The sequence below is a fragment of the Anarhichas minor genome, unplaced genomic scaffold (genome assembly GCF_050575085.1).
Source record: "Anarhichas minor isolate MPS153535 unplaced genomic scaffold, ASM5057508v1 ptg000026l, whole genome shotgun sequence".
Classification (NCBI taxonomy): Eukaryota; Metazoa; Chordata; class Actinopteri; order Perciformes; family Anarhichadidae; genus Anarhichas; species Anarhichas minor.
The window spans coordinates 11,840,020-11,857,993 of record NW_027466472.1 but is presented as its reverse complement, the minus strand read 5'-3'; the positions used below and the strand labels follow the sequence as shown (position 1 = coordinate 11,857,993).

General features: G+C 43.0%; 1 protein-coding gene across 3 annotated transcripts in view; it reads left to right on the top strand.

The window, feature by feature from the left end:
• The window catches only part of schip1 (schwannomin interacting protein 1), a 183,842-nt gene that overhangs the window by 160,237 nt on the left and 5,631 nt on the right, over positions 1–17,974 (top strand). For all 3 annotated transcript variants that reach the window (XM_076100927.1, XM_076100926.1, XM_076100928.1), the window contains 3 exons: positions 14,518–14,636; positions 16,216–16,333; positions 16,985–17,182. In XM_076100927.1, the coding sequence (XP_075957042.1) occupies positions 14,518–14,636; positions 16,216–16,333; positions 16,985–17,182 (435 nt within the window). The remainder of the gene's footprint in view (positions 1–14,517; positions 14,637–16,215; positions 16,334–16,984; positions 17,183–17,974) is intronic.

Genomic DNA, 17,974 nt, shown 5'->3' with positions numbered 1-17,974 from the left:
CCACAGTACCATTTCCATCTTTCTCAGAGTACAGTAGAGTGAACCACCATGTTATTCACTCTGTTATCGGTGACTTATGATTAGGTATTCATTATTTCTGTTTGCAGCTACAAGTATGCCCTCGGCAGAGTTAAACACACAGAGCCCCACATGAGTGTTGTTTTGATTTGTGGGATGAGAGGAGGAAAACGAGGATGAGACGAGCCGCTCCAGTGCTCGATGTACACTACAACACACCCTCACAGCGAGAGTGACACGCATAGCAGCAATTTTCCTGCTCCGTGCAGGAATAAATTACATACTGTCGGAAGTTTGGCATTAGAGTCGGCATACAGCTATATTTTAGCAGAAAGACGTGTAATATTGTGGGCAGTGTGTGGGAGGCCGAACTGCAGTCTGTTTGTCTGTCTCCAGTTAATAATCTTAGTTCTGAATCTTCTTTGTGCTTATTTAGGCCACGTATTTAATCTGTTTTTATTTTTATTTTGAGTGCTATTTAAACTGGCTAAATAATTGTACTCACATCATCACTATACATTATTCAGTATGGGTAGTGTCAGGCGTTCTTTTTCTTCTCTGGTGTGGACACAGAGAGGCTGTCTCGGTCTCCACCTGTGCTATGACTCAGATTGTAACCGTGACAACCGTGTGAAGGTCAGCGCGGGGGGGGGATGTAGTGACTGCTGTCATGGTGATAAAGGAGAGAAAAGGGGGTTGCTCTGGCTTCCTGTATCCAAGCACCGTTGTTGGGCATCAAAGTTGTGGTTCTACGTTGTTGTTCGTGTGCATGTGCGTGGACTTGCTTCTGTCTGCATGTACATCAGAAAGACAAATCAGTAGCATTTGTATTCTAAAGGGGAGATGCATCAGGCTGTAATGCATCTGAAGCTGTAAAGATAATAATAATATTGTCCGTTACAGGAATGGTGTAAGGGGGGGTTTAGTTGGACGATCCCACAAGCACTTTTTAAAATCACACAAACAACTTAAGAGAAACTCTGTTCAAGTGTATACTTGCAACCAAATTTAAGAAACTCCCTATTAAATTACTGCTCTTGGGATCCGCAGTTGCAGTGTGTTAAATGTGATTGAGCTGTGTAGTCCAACAAAACGTCACTACAAGTCACCACTTATTAAACTTCTTGAGATTGTGATTTTCTTCAAGCACTTGTCGGTCTCTAGAGGGCAGACAGCAAAGCAATCAACAGCAACCACCCTTATTTTACCAAATCAATGTATCAGGTTCTAATGGCTAATGTAGTGGAAAACACACAACGTAACATACGCAGCGGAAACACAGCAACACAGGAATTGAAAAGGAGAAAAGAGTTTAGGATCCCTTGACTTGCTATGTTGACTCCTTTCACCAGCGTCTTTAATCTCTCTGCTATTTCTCGCTTGGCTTCTCTGTTCTTCCCCTACTTACTGTATGCCTGTAAACTCAGCATAAGTTTATGAGTGCTTTTTACGACGCCCAGTTTGTCGCTTTCACTGTAAGAAAAACAAGTTTATCACCGGTCAATGTCACGCACAGATGATTATATCCAAGGTCAGTGTGACAGGATGGACACTGTTCACAGTCTGCCCCAGATGGGCACCACGCAGAAGGCCAAACCAGAGCCAGTGAAGTGCAGCAGAGAGATCAGAGCGGGGAGCTCATCGATTCACTTCCAGGTCATTAAACTTAAGATTGGTCCTATCGGGAAAAGCAGCGTCACCCACCAAAGATCAATATCAGATAGAGAGATCTGGCCAGAGAGGAGGGGTGAGAGAACAGGAGGCTTGCTAACCTGCTAAGTAAAACATAAAAGCTGAAACAGATGTATGATTTCATTATTTGTTTATTGTAAATTGAATATCATTTTGTTTCAGGCTGTTCTATAAAATGTTTGATTCGTAATTTTGATCTGTATAAATAAAACTGACTTAACTAAATGATTAATCGGTTAATTGCTAAACATTCTACAGAATATGCGATGACGCCCCAGAGCAAAAATCTCACAAAGCATGGCACATGTTTGCATCGCAGTGAGATCAAGAAAAGCAGAAAACAAAGAGACTAATGCGAAGAGGTCAGGATAGAGGAATGGATGGAGAGATTGAGAAGGGAGAGATTATTTGAGTAGGTTGGCCTGCGTGTGGATTAAAAACCGTCCATCTGCTGTTTGAGATTATAATCCAACAAAGAGACAAACAGAATGAGGGGAAAATGTACAAACCATGCAACGCCCACGTACTATGTGTTTTACACTGTGAGGCTAAGATGACACAAACACATCAGTGAGTGATCTTTTCCTAAATGAAACTGTTAAAACTGGCTAAATGTTTTAAATGCCATCTTTTGGTTCTTGACATCTTCCAAGACTTTGATAACCTTCCCTGTTCAGTCTGAGTCGTAAGTATTGCAGCATCCTATCTTTGTTGACCGTTTATGCAGCACCGGTTAAGATTAAGCGAAAGGTTAAGGAAGAAAGTCACTCCTCTGCCCTTCTCTTCCTCTCTCTCTCTGTCTGGCATTGCTCCAGATGAAACAGCAGAATGACATTCAGACCCTGACCCACACCAACCTAACTCTCCCTCACTTTTCCACCGTCCCCACTCCCCACTGGCCCACTCTGTATACACTCGGCCCAACAGCTCCTCCCCCTTTTCAGTCCGAACCAGACAGAGAAAGGCGACCGGGATTGCACACTGCTTTTCCCTGCTCCCCTCCCTCCCTCTTTTTCTCTCCCGGTTCTCACACCCCTCCTCCAGTCTCTCGTTCCCCTCCCTCTTTTGGCTTTGGGGAAGCAGCGATCAGACCCTGTCCCTCTCTCCTACCATAAAGACAGACCAGCAAACGATCAGAAAACATAGACAGAAAGCAAGAGGGTGAAGACCAAACTGAAGGACAGGCAAGCAGGAGAATTGATCTCTTTAGTTTGGATCGAGGACTTGGTAGGATCCTCTCCTTTGGAATACCGCTGCAGGGCTGGGAAACACATCCCAGTCCCGCTCTTGTTCCACCAGCTCAGCCAACTTCGCTCTAGGATGCTGTGAAAGATGGTCCACCAGGAAAACTGTTCGTACCAGGTAGTTCTCAGACCTACATGAAACTTCATATTCATTTAGTTTAATTGCCATTTTGACAGACGCACGCTGACGTTGATTTTGTTGTTTATTAACTCTGCTGATTGCATGAATATCGTGTTTTATCTCCTCAGTTCAGTTTATATGAAATCCTTGAATGTCACGTTGAAACTGCGACATTGTTGCACATGTGTAGGACTTGTGAGTCATTGTGTAGGAGTACTTCTCTGTTTTTTGTGGTTACGTGATTGTGTTGTGAATCTGATGGCTGGCTGGTTGCTAAGGGAGCACTTGACTCAAGGGAATAATGTCCTACCTCCCCTCCACCTCTTCTTCATCTAACCTCATCAATCCATGCCAAGGAGGCATGAGGTATGCAAGTTTATAGTGTCGTGACTGAACTCTGTGTGTGCGCAATTGTGAGAGAGGGAATTTAAATGTGAATGGTTGATTGCAGGGGTTGTGTTAATGTGTGCATGCATGTTTATGATTCTGTGTGATTCTCGTGGGACATGTGACAGCAGTGTCCCACTTTATCTAGCGAGGAATGAAGGAGTCGTGATTAAAGAAATGCAAGTGCATCACGGCTGTACATCTGCTTTTCTATAACCAGTTCTGCTGCTTGGGAAGAAAGTCTGCAATGCAGTGGAGATGGAGAGTGGGAACAAGCAGAGAGGTAGATGAAAGGCAAAAGACATGAGCTGAATGTGTCGGGGGAGGCATTGAGGGGGAAAGATGGAGCTTCTTTGATGTGGAAAAGCAAGTGTCAAAGCAGGGAGCGATGCACTAAAAGCTGCAGAGGAAGTGATGAGAAGGCAAGATGAGGATCATTGAGATGATGGGCCTTGTAGGTCCTGGTTTTAGAAAGACGAAAGGTCCAAATTTCTATCCTCCAACATTTCCTCTGGGTTTAAATGGAGTTAGGTTTAAGTGTTTTTGGTGTATGGATTGGAAAAATGTGATGTACTGCAGTTTTCCCTGTAGTCTTGTTGTTTCAGCTTAGCTAGAGGACTTTGAGGTGTGTGCTAACAAGTGTAAGTGCTCACCTCTTTGGCGTTATCAATGTTTGTAAATGCTGATTTCTTGTCAGCTCCGTGTGCATCCTCTTACTGCTTGATATTAGGTTTAGGAATTAATAAACTACCCTTTGGTCTCAGGTTTAGGATTTCTTTCTCTTAGAAAACCTCAAAAAGACTCAAATCATCTGATAAAACATTTGTATTAATCTTGGTTAATACAAATGTTCTTCTTTGGCTGTTTGTGTTTGCATGTCAGCAGAGTAGATGTGTTCTTGTGTGGGTGAGGGATCAGTTGTGTAACAGGATAAGGAATTCCTGCCATGTTTGTTGGTAGATAAAAGCTAGATGCAGTGACAGAATCATGGCAAGATGCAGGAGAGAGCGGTAGATAACCAGAGAAAAGTGATGCTGAAGGGCTAGTGGAGACAGCTGATGAAAGGCAGAGATGAAACAATAAAAGAAGTATTGACAGGCTGAGCAAAACGAAGGGAGAGGTGGGTAGAAAGAGAGAAATGAGCGCGGCGTACGGCTTTCTGAGGCAACTGAGATGATACACGATCGGGAGGACGGAAATATAATCAGTTTGATATAAGAAATGAAAATTTAGGGGGAGAAAAATGTTTATTGACTACGATGGGATTGAAAGAGGAGGCTGAGATGGTTTCAATGCAAGGGATGCACTAAAAAAGAGAGATGGAGCGAAAAAAAAATAAAGAATGAGAGTGGTAAGCAGAACAGAGGGCTTGGGCTCTGATAACAGCGACTCTCCAGAGGCCCCTCAATTAGACTGGTAACCTGGCAACCAGCAGGCAGACAGCGCCCCTCACACACATATAACACACACACACACACACACACACACACACACACAGGGATGTAAAGAAGCAAAGTACACAGAGGAATCAGAGAGGAGATGGAACGAGTGAGGGGTTTAATGAAGGGTTCAAATGGACAAGGAGTAATCAGATTAAGTGGAAAAAGAGGGCAGTAGGCAGGGTGTTGTCCCTGTATTTCTGTTTGTCTCATGGGACTGTCCATGTCTTTGGGCGATCTCTGTTTTGGTTATCAGCGTCATTGTTGTTGCTTCTGCTTTGAATAAGATGTGGTCCTCGTCTTTTTCTCCTCGGCTGAAGGCGAAGAGGAGAGAAAAGACAAGAGGGCGGCAGTGAAAAGTCTGTCTTCCCCTGTTTGCCCGGCATATCTGTGGTGAGCTATCACTTAATGTCAGAAACCATCATCTAATGAAGTCACAAGCTGACCCTGAGAGAGCCAATAAAGGAACCATTTGACCCGTAGTTTACCAAACCCATCTTTCCATTTAAACCATTTAAACCAAGGCCCAAAAGAGCAAAACAAATGCTCATCATTGGATCACAAGAATAACAAATCACCTACTGTAGCCGTCCCCTACATCCTGATGCATGTAAAAGTAAAGGGTGTTTACTAGAACCCGTCCTCTTTTCAGATGTTCATGTAAATCTATAAATGGCGCAGTGCCGTATTGCTGTCAGCAGCCGTACCAGCAGGCCGAAGGGTGATGGTGAGATTTATCAGCTTGCTCACAGTGTGTCATCTCGGTCCGTAGGAATACTGTCAGCTTGCCAAGGCCTCAGGAACTCTGAGTGGACGTTGAATCTATGTGTGTTTATGTTATGCATATTGTCTTCAAGCTCATGCGGTTTTTCATGTGTGATTGGAGAGGGGTGAAGGAGAGCTCTGGTGTTGGTGTCACAGTGTATGAGGTGTGGCCTCATGAATTATAAATGAGAACTAGCAGTACAGTAGATACCACTGATGGATCATGCGAGAATAACAGAATTGATCAATGAGGCCAGATAATAAAGCCAAATTGTATAATTACAGGCATGATAAATGAGTCTAGTTTTACAGGAAGTAGTTGTAGCACGTAGCTCCCCCTAAAACCACAAATTGTTATGTGGAAATTAAACAAACAAAATGCACCTTGGTGAAGGTATTTTTTTCACTTTGGACAAAGCCAATCTAGCGGTTTCCATGTCTCTCGTCATAATGCTAAGCTATCTGAACAGGTCCCATCTCCAGCTCTGAAGTTATGCACGGACATATAGATGTATGAAACAAATGTACACTCTTACAAAGACGTTGGACTATTCCTTTAACCGGTCATACAGTAATTAATCAGGATAGACAAAACAGAGCCAACACAATAAAGTCAAAATCATGAACTAATATATTAAAAAAATATACTATTGTTACATCTAATGTGAGAACGTATCATGATATTGACTTTAGGTCATATTGTCGTATTGAGTGTACACACAGATGAAAAAAAAAAGGCACAAGAGTAGATTAGAAGTGTATTCGTTGCTATTTTTAAGGTGTGTCACTGTGTGTGTAATGTGTTTTTGCACAGCGATGTGTGGCTGCACTATATCACACCGTAGATATGCAGAAAGCCTGTTTTTCATAATATTCTATTCAATCTTCCCAAACTTCAGCCCCCTCAAACACCGGCCTCTGTGTGAGTTTGCCAACTTCCCGATGGGCAGCCCCGCGCTCCTTTTCGCAGCCCAATTTGTTTGGAACACAGAGCATCGCCATGGAGAAATTCTCACCGCGTTGCTATGGTAGCAGCTCCAGTTCTTTTCCTCCTTTTTCCAAAACAAGATCAGATCAGAGAGTCTGTCGCACATTCCTTGCGCAGTTGTCAGTACATGTGATTTGGTGTTATAATATCACATTATCGTATGCATAGCCACTCAGGATAGAGAAGCCCATAAACAAACATGGGGTGAGGCTGATACAGAGAGCGAGTTCATCACGAGTTTAGGTGCACGCGTATCAAAGAACATGCACGCACACACAGTGCCACTGGCCTTGGATCCCAGGCTTACAGGAGGTGCCAGGAACCTTCTCTCCCACAGTCACCCTCTGTTCACTTGGAACAATACGCCATTCTGTGTGTCTCCCTCTTTCTAGCTGTCTCTCTCTCTCTCTGATTTGCTCGCTCTCTCAGCTGACCCAACAGTGAAGCATCGGAGGAATTAACCTGTGTGCCAGTACCATCCCCAGTCTTTGCCCTTGAACTGGGATCGAGCGTGCGCGTGTTAGCGGATGTTTGTAAATTCCCATTTCTGGTTTACTATGCGTCGGTAACACAGGTCCCTCTCCGCCTCCTATCCACTTTGAATCAGCACTGACTTCACCTTCACTATGAAGTCAGCCTCAGTAATGAGAATCAGCGGGGCAGACTCTGCCCCACCCTTCAGCTGCAAACAGGCCGCCCTTGCTCACAACTAACACCGGTTTTATTGGCCTGTGTGTATGCGTATGTGTGTCTCTGTAGTGTCCCCAGCAGCAGCAGTCCAGTGTGGGTGGATGCAGGAGACAGCCAGACAATTCCCTGTACTCTACCCATAATCCTTATGGATCAACACCGAATCAAACGCGCATCCTATTTTTTCATTCAACCCCTGAGCGTGTGTGTGTAATATATATATATATATATATATATATATTCAAATTTTCTTAACAAACTGGTTTCATATTAGTTGCCGAAATACAATACAAATGGTCAATCAATCTAAAAAGTAATCATCAGTTGCAGTCCTACACAAAGTGCATACCATTTAATCACTGCGGAGAAGAAATGTGATCCCCTGCTTTATTGTTCTGTGTAACCAGCTGATGGTTTGAGTGAAGTCATGTTTCCCTGCAGTGTGATTCTGCTGCCATATGTGGACACATTATTCTGTCTGGGCGGCTATGACAAATATATGAGTCACGGGTCGATAACGCCTCTCTAAGATGAGATCATTACACACCGTGGAGAGCTCGGATTGAAAACGTAAGTCCCTGATACAAGGCACAAGAAATCTCAGTGTGTCTGAGTGAGTGACTTTGTGTGTGAATGTGTTTGTGTGCCAGACTAATGGGCCATTGTGCTCTGTCAGGGTTTATTTAGCTGGCCGGGGCTGCTGGCTTTGGAGTCCAGACAGGGCACTATTTTTACCTTAGCAGGAAGGGAGCACACTACCTCCTCTGTTACATAAACGCACACTTTTACATTTCGTTTCGCCTCAAATATGTAGGCTAATCTACATTTCAAGTCAATCTCTCTTTCACAAACATACGCAGAAGTGTAAGTCATTCTAGATACGAGGGTTTGGAAGCTTAAAAGAAAAGAAAAAAAATCAAAAAGGAGTCCTGGGTGTACCAGAGGGAGAAACAATATATAGAGAGAGAGATAGTGTCTAGGAGAGACTCCAACAACACTAGGATTCATCTAAACACACATACATGGGCACGCTTAACACAAGTACATTGCCATAAACACACACACACACACTGTGGCCATCCCACGGCTGAGGTGTCTCTTTTCAAACTGGTTGTGAGCAGCTGCTGTCCTCACGTCAGGGCGTGAAAACGGAAAAGATACACCAGTGTGAGTTTCTCCCTCTCTGCTCGCTCTGGCTGTGAGAGGCCGCCCTGACCAGAGGGTGGAAGGTGGGGAGGGTCTAAAGGGGCCTTACCTCTGACCATTGTGCTTTCACAGTCCTGTGGGAGAGGCTGCGGATAGAGTGGAGTAGTCAGAAAGTGCAGGGAAGTGAAAGAGAAACAGTGTCACAACATGTAAGAGAAAGATGAGGAGAAGTCACCAGTAGAGAAGTAGATTCCTTTTATTTTTTTTGTGTGTGTCAGACCATAGCAAGGGGAGCTGGCTGGGAATATGATGTGTACTGACTGGACTCAACCTCAGGAGTCGGTCTGGACTAACCTAGTGACTGGGGAGTAGAGAGGAAAAGACAGGAAGACAAGGAGGGAGGGAAGGATGAGGGAGGCGCTGGATAATATGGATGAATGTGGAGGAGTGGATGATGTCATCGGGCAAACGTCCAGCCTCTACCTCAATGATGACTACAAAGAGGTAAAGGAATTTAAACTAATGCATGCGGAGGGCTTCTGGAAAAATCAGTGTGGTCAATAGAGGTGGAATGTTTTAGGTCATACAGTACATGTGTCAAGTACATCTATGTTTACATTCACAGTGTCTGCCAAGTATGTGAACACACACACATTTACAGCTACTTTTGTTCGACATTTTGGGAAATACACTCATTCCCTTTCCGCTCTTGTACCACTCTTATGTCTGTGCCTTAAATATGAAGCCACAGCCAGCAGCCGATTAGCGTAGCTCAGCAAAAAGACTCAAAGCAGGAGGAAACAGCTAGCTTGACTCTGTCCAGAGATAACAAAATGTGTCTACCAACACATCTTAAGCTGACTCGTTAATACAGTATAGCTGGTTTATTCAATGCATACCATTGGCAGATTTTGTCTCTTTTAGGCAGAGCCAAACTAGCTGTGTACCCCTGTTCCCAGTCTTAATGCTAAGCTAAGGCAAACTGAAGATATAAGAGTGGTATCGATCTTCTCATCTAACTCTCTGCAAGGGAATAAGCGTATTTCTCAATATTCATTAGAAGGGCTCTGTGTGTTGTGTGTCGCTATGGGAGGCTGACGTAATGCTTGAGGTTTGGGTATTTAACTGCTTAGATATTTGGGGCAAAGATGACATAATGGTGTGAGTAAACCAGGCTTTTATCCTTAAATCTGCTTCAGTTTTGGGGATTCCTACACTGAATCTTTTCCCACAAATCCATAGTGTGGCCTCCTTGCAGAGAGAAAGCTCAAATGTCACTTGGAGATATTGTCCTGTCTAAACCTACTTCATGCTCTCCATCTCTCCCCCCTCCCTTTGTCATTCTACCCCCTTTTTTCTTTTTTTTTTATCCCACCATAACCCTCCCCCAACTTGTTTTACCCCCACACACACACACACATGTACAGCCTTCTACCACTTGCTGCGTTCTTCTCTTTGACTCTGAGTGACAGGAGCAGCCTTGCACTGACCTGAGGCTGAACTGCATGAGGGGTCATAGGTCAGGTCCCTTATCTGGGATATAATATTGCAGAGCCTAAACAGACTGAGATAGCACAAGATGTAGACTTTGAGTCGGACATTTCCCCTTTATTTCCAGTCTTTGTGCTAAGCTAAGCTCAGCTGCTGCTGTCTGTAGCTACATATTTAGCATATAAGAGAGTGATAAAAATGTCCCTGTCTTACTCAACGAAAGAAAACCAATGTGTGTATTTCCCCACTATATGTTTGAAGAGAATTCAGACTATATTCTCTGAAATATGTAGAATAGATGCAGTTTGAGTCTCATCTAAGCCTACAAGAACATTTGTGAGAACTGTGGAGCTATTCAGCACAGTCAGAACACAATCACACCCACAGGAGACACAGTGACCTTGTATCTGTTTGTAGAGCTGTGAGCTCAGCAGGCCTGGTAAACATATCAGAGCTTTCTCAATTCTTCCAAACACACATGGCGTGCTTTTCATCGTCGCTTTACTGAAATAGCCCGTACCCAAGACCTTGTATGTGTGTGTGTGTGTGTGTGTGTGTGTGTGTGTGTGTGTGTGTGTGTGTGTGTGTGTGTGTGTGTGTGTGTGTGTGTGTGTGTGTGTGTGTGTTTGAACAGTGGGTTCTTGTCTCCAACCAGGGAGTGACGTATTGGCCAGTGAAAAGCCACCATTGTGCAAAACAAAAGGGAGAGCCCTTAGTGAGGAATGGAGGGAAATACAAGAAATTAAAAAGACGTATTAATAAATTAAGAGGTGACACATTTGGAAGGACTTGTCCTTTTGGCTTAGGACAGAAATCTGCGGGCATGCAGACACACACATCCACATTTATACCCATCTCAGATCTTAACCACTTAACAATGTCTGGCCACAAGAGCCAACAATTTAGGGGAAGATGCTCTTTGTTAGCACAGATAATTCAATTTATCTCCCCCCTCTAATAAAGATTTTCAGGAAAGATTTGAGGGCTCAAAACCAGCACTGTGTCCTCCATTGCCAGGTCCTAATTATCCTATAGGTCTCTGGATGAATGGTTGTAGAGCAGAGTGGAGAAAATGTCTCTGTCAATGAGGGGTTTTCAGTAGAGGAAATTGCTTGCTGAATTTCAGGAAAAACACAAATTAGCCCAATTGTGTTCCTCCCAATCTAATTTGGGTGGTGACGGCTCTGGAGCTCAAGGCCAGGAAATAAGGGAGGTGGTTAGAGCTGTCACTCACTCTGTCTCTCTCTCTCTGCTGCCCTTCCCAAATACGTCTTAAAATGTTAACAATGCAATGGATACGGCAATTTTCCATGTCATCATCATGTGGAAACTGGATTCTGCCTTTGTAGGATTTTATAAGAAGCTGTGAAAATTACCCAGTAGGGCACACAAAGGATTACAATAATATCATATTCATACACATTTGTGTGAGTGAGCCAATCAAAGGAGCAGAAAGGTTGTTTGTTTCTGGTGACGTGCAAGGTTTGCCTTTCTTTCACCCCAACCTGAAATAAAAAAAAAACTTCGAATATGAAAACGATGAAAATGACAGGATTTGATTGTTTCCTGCACTAAAGACGCTCTGAGAACTCATCAACTTTACTTCCACTGAAGGAAGTACATTTTGAGATGTACATGAAAGCATGCGTCAAATTGAAAAAGACACAATGATAAGGTAGTTTTGATATGGATGCTACAAGAATTGTGTAGAAAAGTAAGGAGAGGCATGAGCCTATATTTATTACTCATTTCTCACCTCCACCCCTCAGTGGCGTATTCCACACCTTTTGTAAATGTTTTGTAGGGCTTCCATGGTAATTGTTTTACCACACACAGCCCACCCACACACCCACACACACACTCAGGCAACGCAAACAGTCATTTTTAAAGAAAAAATGCAACAAAAAAAATGTCTTCAATGTGAGGAGTTGCTGCTTTTCTCTGTTTTATATAATTATAAACTACATATCTTTGGGTTTTTGATATTTGTCAGACAAAATAGACATATAGAAATGTCACTTTGGGAAGAAAAACTGTTTTTTTTTTACATTTTATTGACTAAAGGATTAATCAAGGAATCAAGAGAATAATCAGCAGATGTATCAATAAATTTAACGAATAGTTAGTTGTGGCCCTTGTGTGATTGACCAATTACCAATCTAATCAATGATAGATGCAAAACATTTCACCCTGACTTTCTTACATTATGTAAAGAGCTAGAACAAGAGTGAAGAGTGAGATTCATATTTAGCGCTATGATGAAGCATCGCTCTTATGTGCAAAAGGTTGTCCTTGTGTTTATATAATGTTTGCTTAAAATCACAAACATTATCCAAATTTAATTACACGTTAGTTTGTCATTGAGGGCTGTTGAGTTTACCAGCGGCAGTAGATGAAAGGTTAATTTCTAATCATTGCAGCAGCATATTCTCTGCGTTCTGTCTCATATATTTAAACGACCCTCAACTCTGATCACTGGCTGCAAGTACTTCCAGTGAGGAAATGTACTTGTTTTATGGGCGGGGGGGGGGGGGGTTGACCACTTTATGGCTTTTTACGTCAGCACAACCCTCTAGCAGAGAGTATGTGTGGCCTTCCTGTTTTTTTTTTTTTTAAACTGAAACTTTTTTCAGCCCTCACCTCAGGAGGGCAGCAAATGATTAACAATGCTCGGTGAACCTGCTGCTTCAGATTGTTGTGGCAGCTGTTCTGTTGAGTAACATGATTGACAGTGTGTCAGCTGTGTTGTACATGTACATAAATGTTTGTCTGCACTGTACCACGCAGGCTGCTGTTGCGCCTTAGAAGCAATGACTTGAAACTCTCAAGTGTGTTCATCTTGACTCCCCAGGCTATCTTTCAAACACACACACACACAAAGGAGCAGTGCCAGGTCCACTACTTGCCAGTGTGTGCGCTGGCAGTGCCAAGTGCGTCTTGCGGGCTCTTGTGTGGAGTGGGATTATGTTAATTTGTCCTTGGTGGAGCCACTCTCACCAAGGCCTGCACACACATTTCAGGAGAGACAGACAGCGAGAGGAAAGGAGGGAGCGAAGGAGTTGAGAAAACGAGTGGGAGAAAGGTGAAGCTGCGATAAGCAGTTTGGAGAGGGAAGAACAAAACGAACAGCAGAGAGACAGAAGAACAAAACAGTAGAGGCCTGAGGCTGACGGAGAGAAAAGGAGATGAGTGGAATTGGGGATAATGAGGAAGGGAGAGAAAGAAAGACAAACGTCTGGTGAGTCTGAATCAGGTGGGTAAAGAATGGGAATGTGAGGAACAGAGATAGACGAGAAAGTACACCTTGTGTGGGGGAGTAAGTGGAGCGGGGGGGGGGGGGTAATGTGAAAGAGACAGATCCATAGAGGAAGGATTGCTCACCAACTTCCCACCGCAAGTCTACTCTCTTTTGTCGTTTTATTTTACAGTGAAAGAGGTACAGACCAGAAATATGTGGGGAGGGAGAGACAGAGAGGGAAATATGAGGTTCCTGGCCACCCCCTGGGGTCAGCTCACAATATAATGTGAGAGATAACAAGATGGTTAACAAGTTACAAAAGAATTAGAATAAAGACATTGTGATTGGTAAAATGATGCTTAATAATACAGAATTGGTGAATAATCATATAAACATGGAGGCCTGGTGTGACTCAGAGTTTATTAATCTAATGCTCTAATACTTGCTTGCAGCAGTAGCATCTGCACACAGTGTCACAGAGAATTGAACTCTTCCCGTTTCGATTAGAAACAGTCCGTGTCAGTTGTTTGCTCCTCAGTTCGATGTGTTTACCTGCTATCAGCACAGACGAGACATCCTACGGAGGCTGGTGTGAGAGAGAGTGTGTGAAGTGCTGCCAAAGCTGAAGCAGCGCTGAGTTAGGAATTCAGGATTGTGAGGAGGCCAAGCGAGAGCGACGCTGGAAATGTGTAATGTTAGGATACTTGCAGATTTAAGAATGTGTGAAACGGCTATTACTGCTATTCCTCTGGAGTTTACCATAAGTAAACTTGATCCTGTGGGAATCCTTTATGAGAAGACCTACTTTGTGTGTGTGTGTATGTGTTTGTGTGTGGAGGGGGGGATAGAGGCTCACTAGTTGTTCTCTAGGACAACAGCACCACCTGCTTGTGACTTCTGGTAATGTCAACTTGTAATGATCCCAACTTAGATATTTCACACTTTCTTTTTTCAGTACATCAGCTGACTCCACACTTTGTATCAGACCTTGTTAGGATGACACTGAAGCTCTTACTGCAAATTAAGAGGAGGCTGCTGCTATTAATATACTTGTACCCGTGATTTGGACTGTCAAAGTGTTCAGTGTAGCCGTGCATATAGTCGTGTGGCGGTGGGGTGTACTATATATAAGTACCTGGGCCTGAGGTGCCATGACAACAAGCATCCCCACTGCTGAAGAGTATTTGAGGAAGACACCTAATCCCCACCAGCCCGACCCTGACCTCTGACCTCACTTGTAATAATGACATAAGTCATCAAAAAGATGGTAAACTGACATTGTGTTTCTCCTGTTACAGGCCCAAAAGAATGAGAGGGAGTCCATCAGGCAGAAGTTGGCCCTCGGCAGTTTCTTTGACGATGGGCCGGGCATCTACACCAGCTGCAGTAAGAGCGGCAAACCCAGCCTGTCCTCACGGTAAGACCTCCGTCATATTACTTCATTCTTAAACAATAAACGTGTGACTGGTGGTTTTTCTAGTATTTTTTTTTTTTTTGTGGCTTGTAGTTTAATGTTAAAGATACATAAGCTGTGTACAACAGTTCAAAGAAATGGAAGGCAAATCTAAAAGGTACATTCACGGGTACCAGTAAAGAGACGACAAACAGGAAGGAAGAGAATGACAGTAAGCAGAGAGGATTAGTGCAGCGTGAATGAGCCACACACAGTCAGCCTTTGTGGCTCTCACTTCCCAATAGACCCACACACGCAGATGCTACTACCACCTCCTACATTGTACGTTACTGGAACTCGATGTTCTGTAAACTCTCTGCTTTTTTTATTCTTGTGATTTGAATCACGTGGATTTCTCAATATTGTTGCAAAGTGTTAATGACTGATTGTGATGCTTAATGCCTCATCAATGATTATATGTCATGGAATGACAGTGATGTGTAAACATGTGTTACACTTTTACTGATACTGGATTTTTGAGGCTGATACCATTATCAATATTTGAGAATTAAAAAATCAGATAACAACATATCGGCCAATAGTCTTATTTCTTTTACATGAAACGTTTTCATAAGGATCTCTTGAATTTCTTTTTTAAAGAATTGCGGAAAAGTATTGCCTGCAAGTCATAAAATGTATTATAATAATAGCCTTGCTCCTATGTGTTTTGTGTATAATTACACAATTATAAAGATTTGTGAACAACATATGGACTGAAGCAGTTAAAAGATGAACTTCTCAAACAAACTATATGGTGGGACTCTTAAATTACCTCAAACACATCTTTGGTAATTCTGTACTGCAATTTCTTTCTACTTATCAGCTGACATATTTTCCAATAATAATGCTAATATAGAAGCAATAAGCTAATATTGGCAGATATATAAGTCAGGCTTTACACTGTAAAGGCATCGCATTATATTAGCTGCTAGTTGTCAGAAAAGTGAGTCAACGCTTTCACAATCTGTTAAGTTTGAGGTGTTGGATGCTGCCTCTCCCGAATAAAACAATCGACCACTAAGGTCCCATTTTAATTTGGACTGATTGGATCTATGCTGTGTAATCAATCAGCTCTGTTTGTAATTACTGCATTGAAAAGGCAGATTATTGATCCACAGTGGGCTGGATCTACACCTAGTGATATTCTGCTGCCCCGTGGCAACAAAAACAACCCCACAGTGCAGGCAGATTGGATCAGATCTACCGGAGGTCTTCAATCCATATTGAAGACAAGAGGGGAGATGATTAGAAACCCAACCCACTCCTTAATTTTGAAGGCAGCTCGCATCTGTTCGGATCTTCTTTCCATTTTCCTTAATTTTCTTTTCTCTCTTTATCATATGATGTAGTACACACAGTTCAGGGTGCATACTCATCACAGGTCACTTGTATTAGCAGCATTGCTGTTGACATTGCTGTCTGTTTAGGCCTTGGTTCTAGTCAATTACTGCAGAAAGAGCCAACATTTGACTGCCTTGACTCTAATCTGCATTTATGCTAATATTAACATGTTGTTTGAATCTATCTCTGTCTCTCCCTGCAGGCTGCAGAGTGGGATGAACCTACAGATCTGTTTTGTCAATGACAGCGGCAGCGACAAGGACAGCGATGCAGACGACAGCAAGACAGAGACCAGTCTGGACACACCTCTGTCCCCCATGGTACGCACCGATGTTCACCTGTGCACTTTGAAGCAGGCAGAATTATAATAGTATTTCACCAGGATTAAAGAATTAAAGAAAATGATTTACATCTTTAAATGACTATGAAATGTGTATTATGATGTACAGGGTTGATAGTGTCAACGTGTTAAGAAGTGAGATTGAGACAGATCGAGAATGGAAGCGGTGAAGCGCGTGAGATATTCATGATGAATCAGAGAGATAGCTGGCGGTTAAGTTTCTCTATGAATGTCTTTGCTCACGTTTTCTGGCCTGTTAACCAATTTATGGGCAGCAAATGGGAGGTGAATTGGAACACGCTCGGCGTGGCCATGGATGACTGGCCACATTAACCTCCCGTCAGCCTGAGACACATTTAACAGAACGAGAGGGAGAAAGAGAAGATTATCGTCTCTTTACATGTTCATCCGTGCTCTCCTCACATCCCATTTGATGTAAAACGACGTTCCTGTCAGTGTGTAAAATCTAAATGCCAAGAATACATAAACATTAATTATCTGACCTGGTCTTTCTTATCTTTCCTTTTCTCCCTCATTTCTTATTCTGTCCGTTGCCTCTTTCATATTTTCTTCCACCTTGCCATACTGATCTTTTCTCGCTCTTCCTCCTTCCACCACGTCCTCCCTGCAGTCCAAGCAGAGTTCGTCCTACTCGGACAGGGACACCACAGAGGACGACTCTGAGTCTCTGGAGGACATGGACTTCGTAAGTCGACAGAAGAAGCTGCAGGCGGAGGCGAAGCTGGCCCTGGCTATGGCCAAACCAATGGCCAAGATGCAAGTGGAGGTGGAGAAACAGAATCGCAAGAAGTCACCAGTGGCCGACCTGGTCAGTACGAGAATGACAGAGCTATGCTTCCTTTCACCGTGAAGTTTTACATTAACAAGGACAACTTTTACAAAAAAGGAAACACCTGTCTAATTGTCTATATGATTCCCATATTCTTATACATTTCAGAATGTATGTAAATGTAATGGCCTGGACCAAGAGCTATGTAGTTTTATACAGATGTGGTTAGCACGCAAATACAACACAAAATCGAATTGCTCCAGAAACAAGAGATCCGCTGATTTATTGGAGTTATAAAAGTAGAGTTACTCCGAAAAAAAGACAAGGGCTTCAAGCTTTTGGTTTTACTTTAAAGCAGCTATAATCAGTATTTTCATGTGAACAATGGATCATCACATGACTACTTCTATATGGAAGGGGTTTCTTGTAGTGATGAACTCACAGATAATCATTACCCAACTCTGCTGTTCCCCTCAGCTCTACAGCATCTACTTTATAGCAACTTTCAATTCATTGTTCAGGTTTTCTGGCCCACGACTTTACTCTTTTGGTTCATTCGCGTCGCTCTCGTCAGTGTTGTTTTTGGCAGACAAGCAGCTGTTTTCAGCAAAAAAAATGTGCCATAAGCTACCTGCTCAGCACCAAACTACAGACAAACAAAGTTAGTGACTAGCTGGTAAAGAAAGTGGAACATTTATCAGGATAAATCAATTATTTTTCTTTTTCATGGAATGTAGGCCTGTGACATGTGATGCAGCTGAGAAATCAGCCGGCACACTTGGTATTTATGAACTGTTGTTTCCTAACACCTCTACCTGCTCCTGATGACGA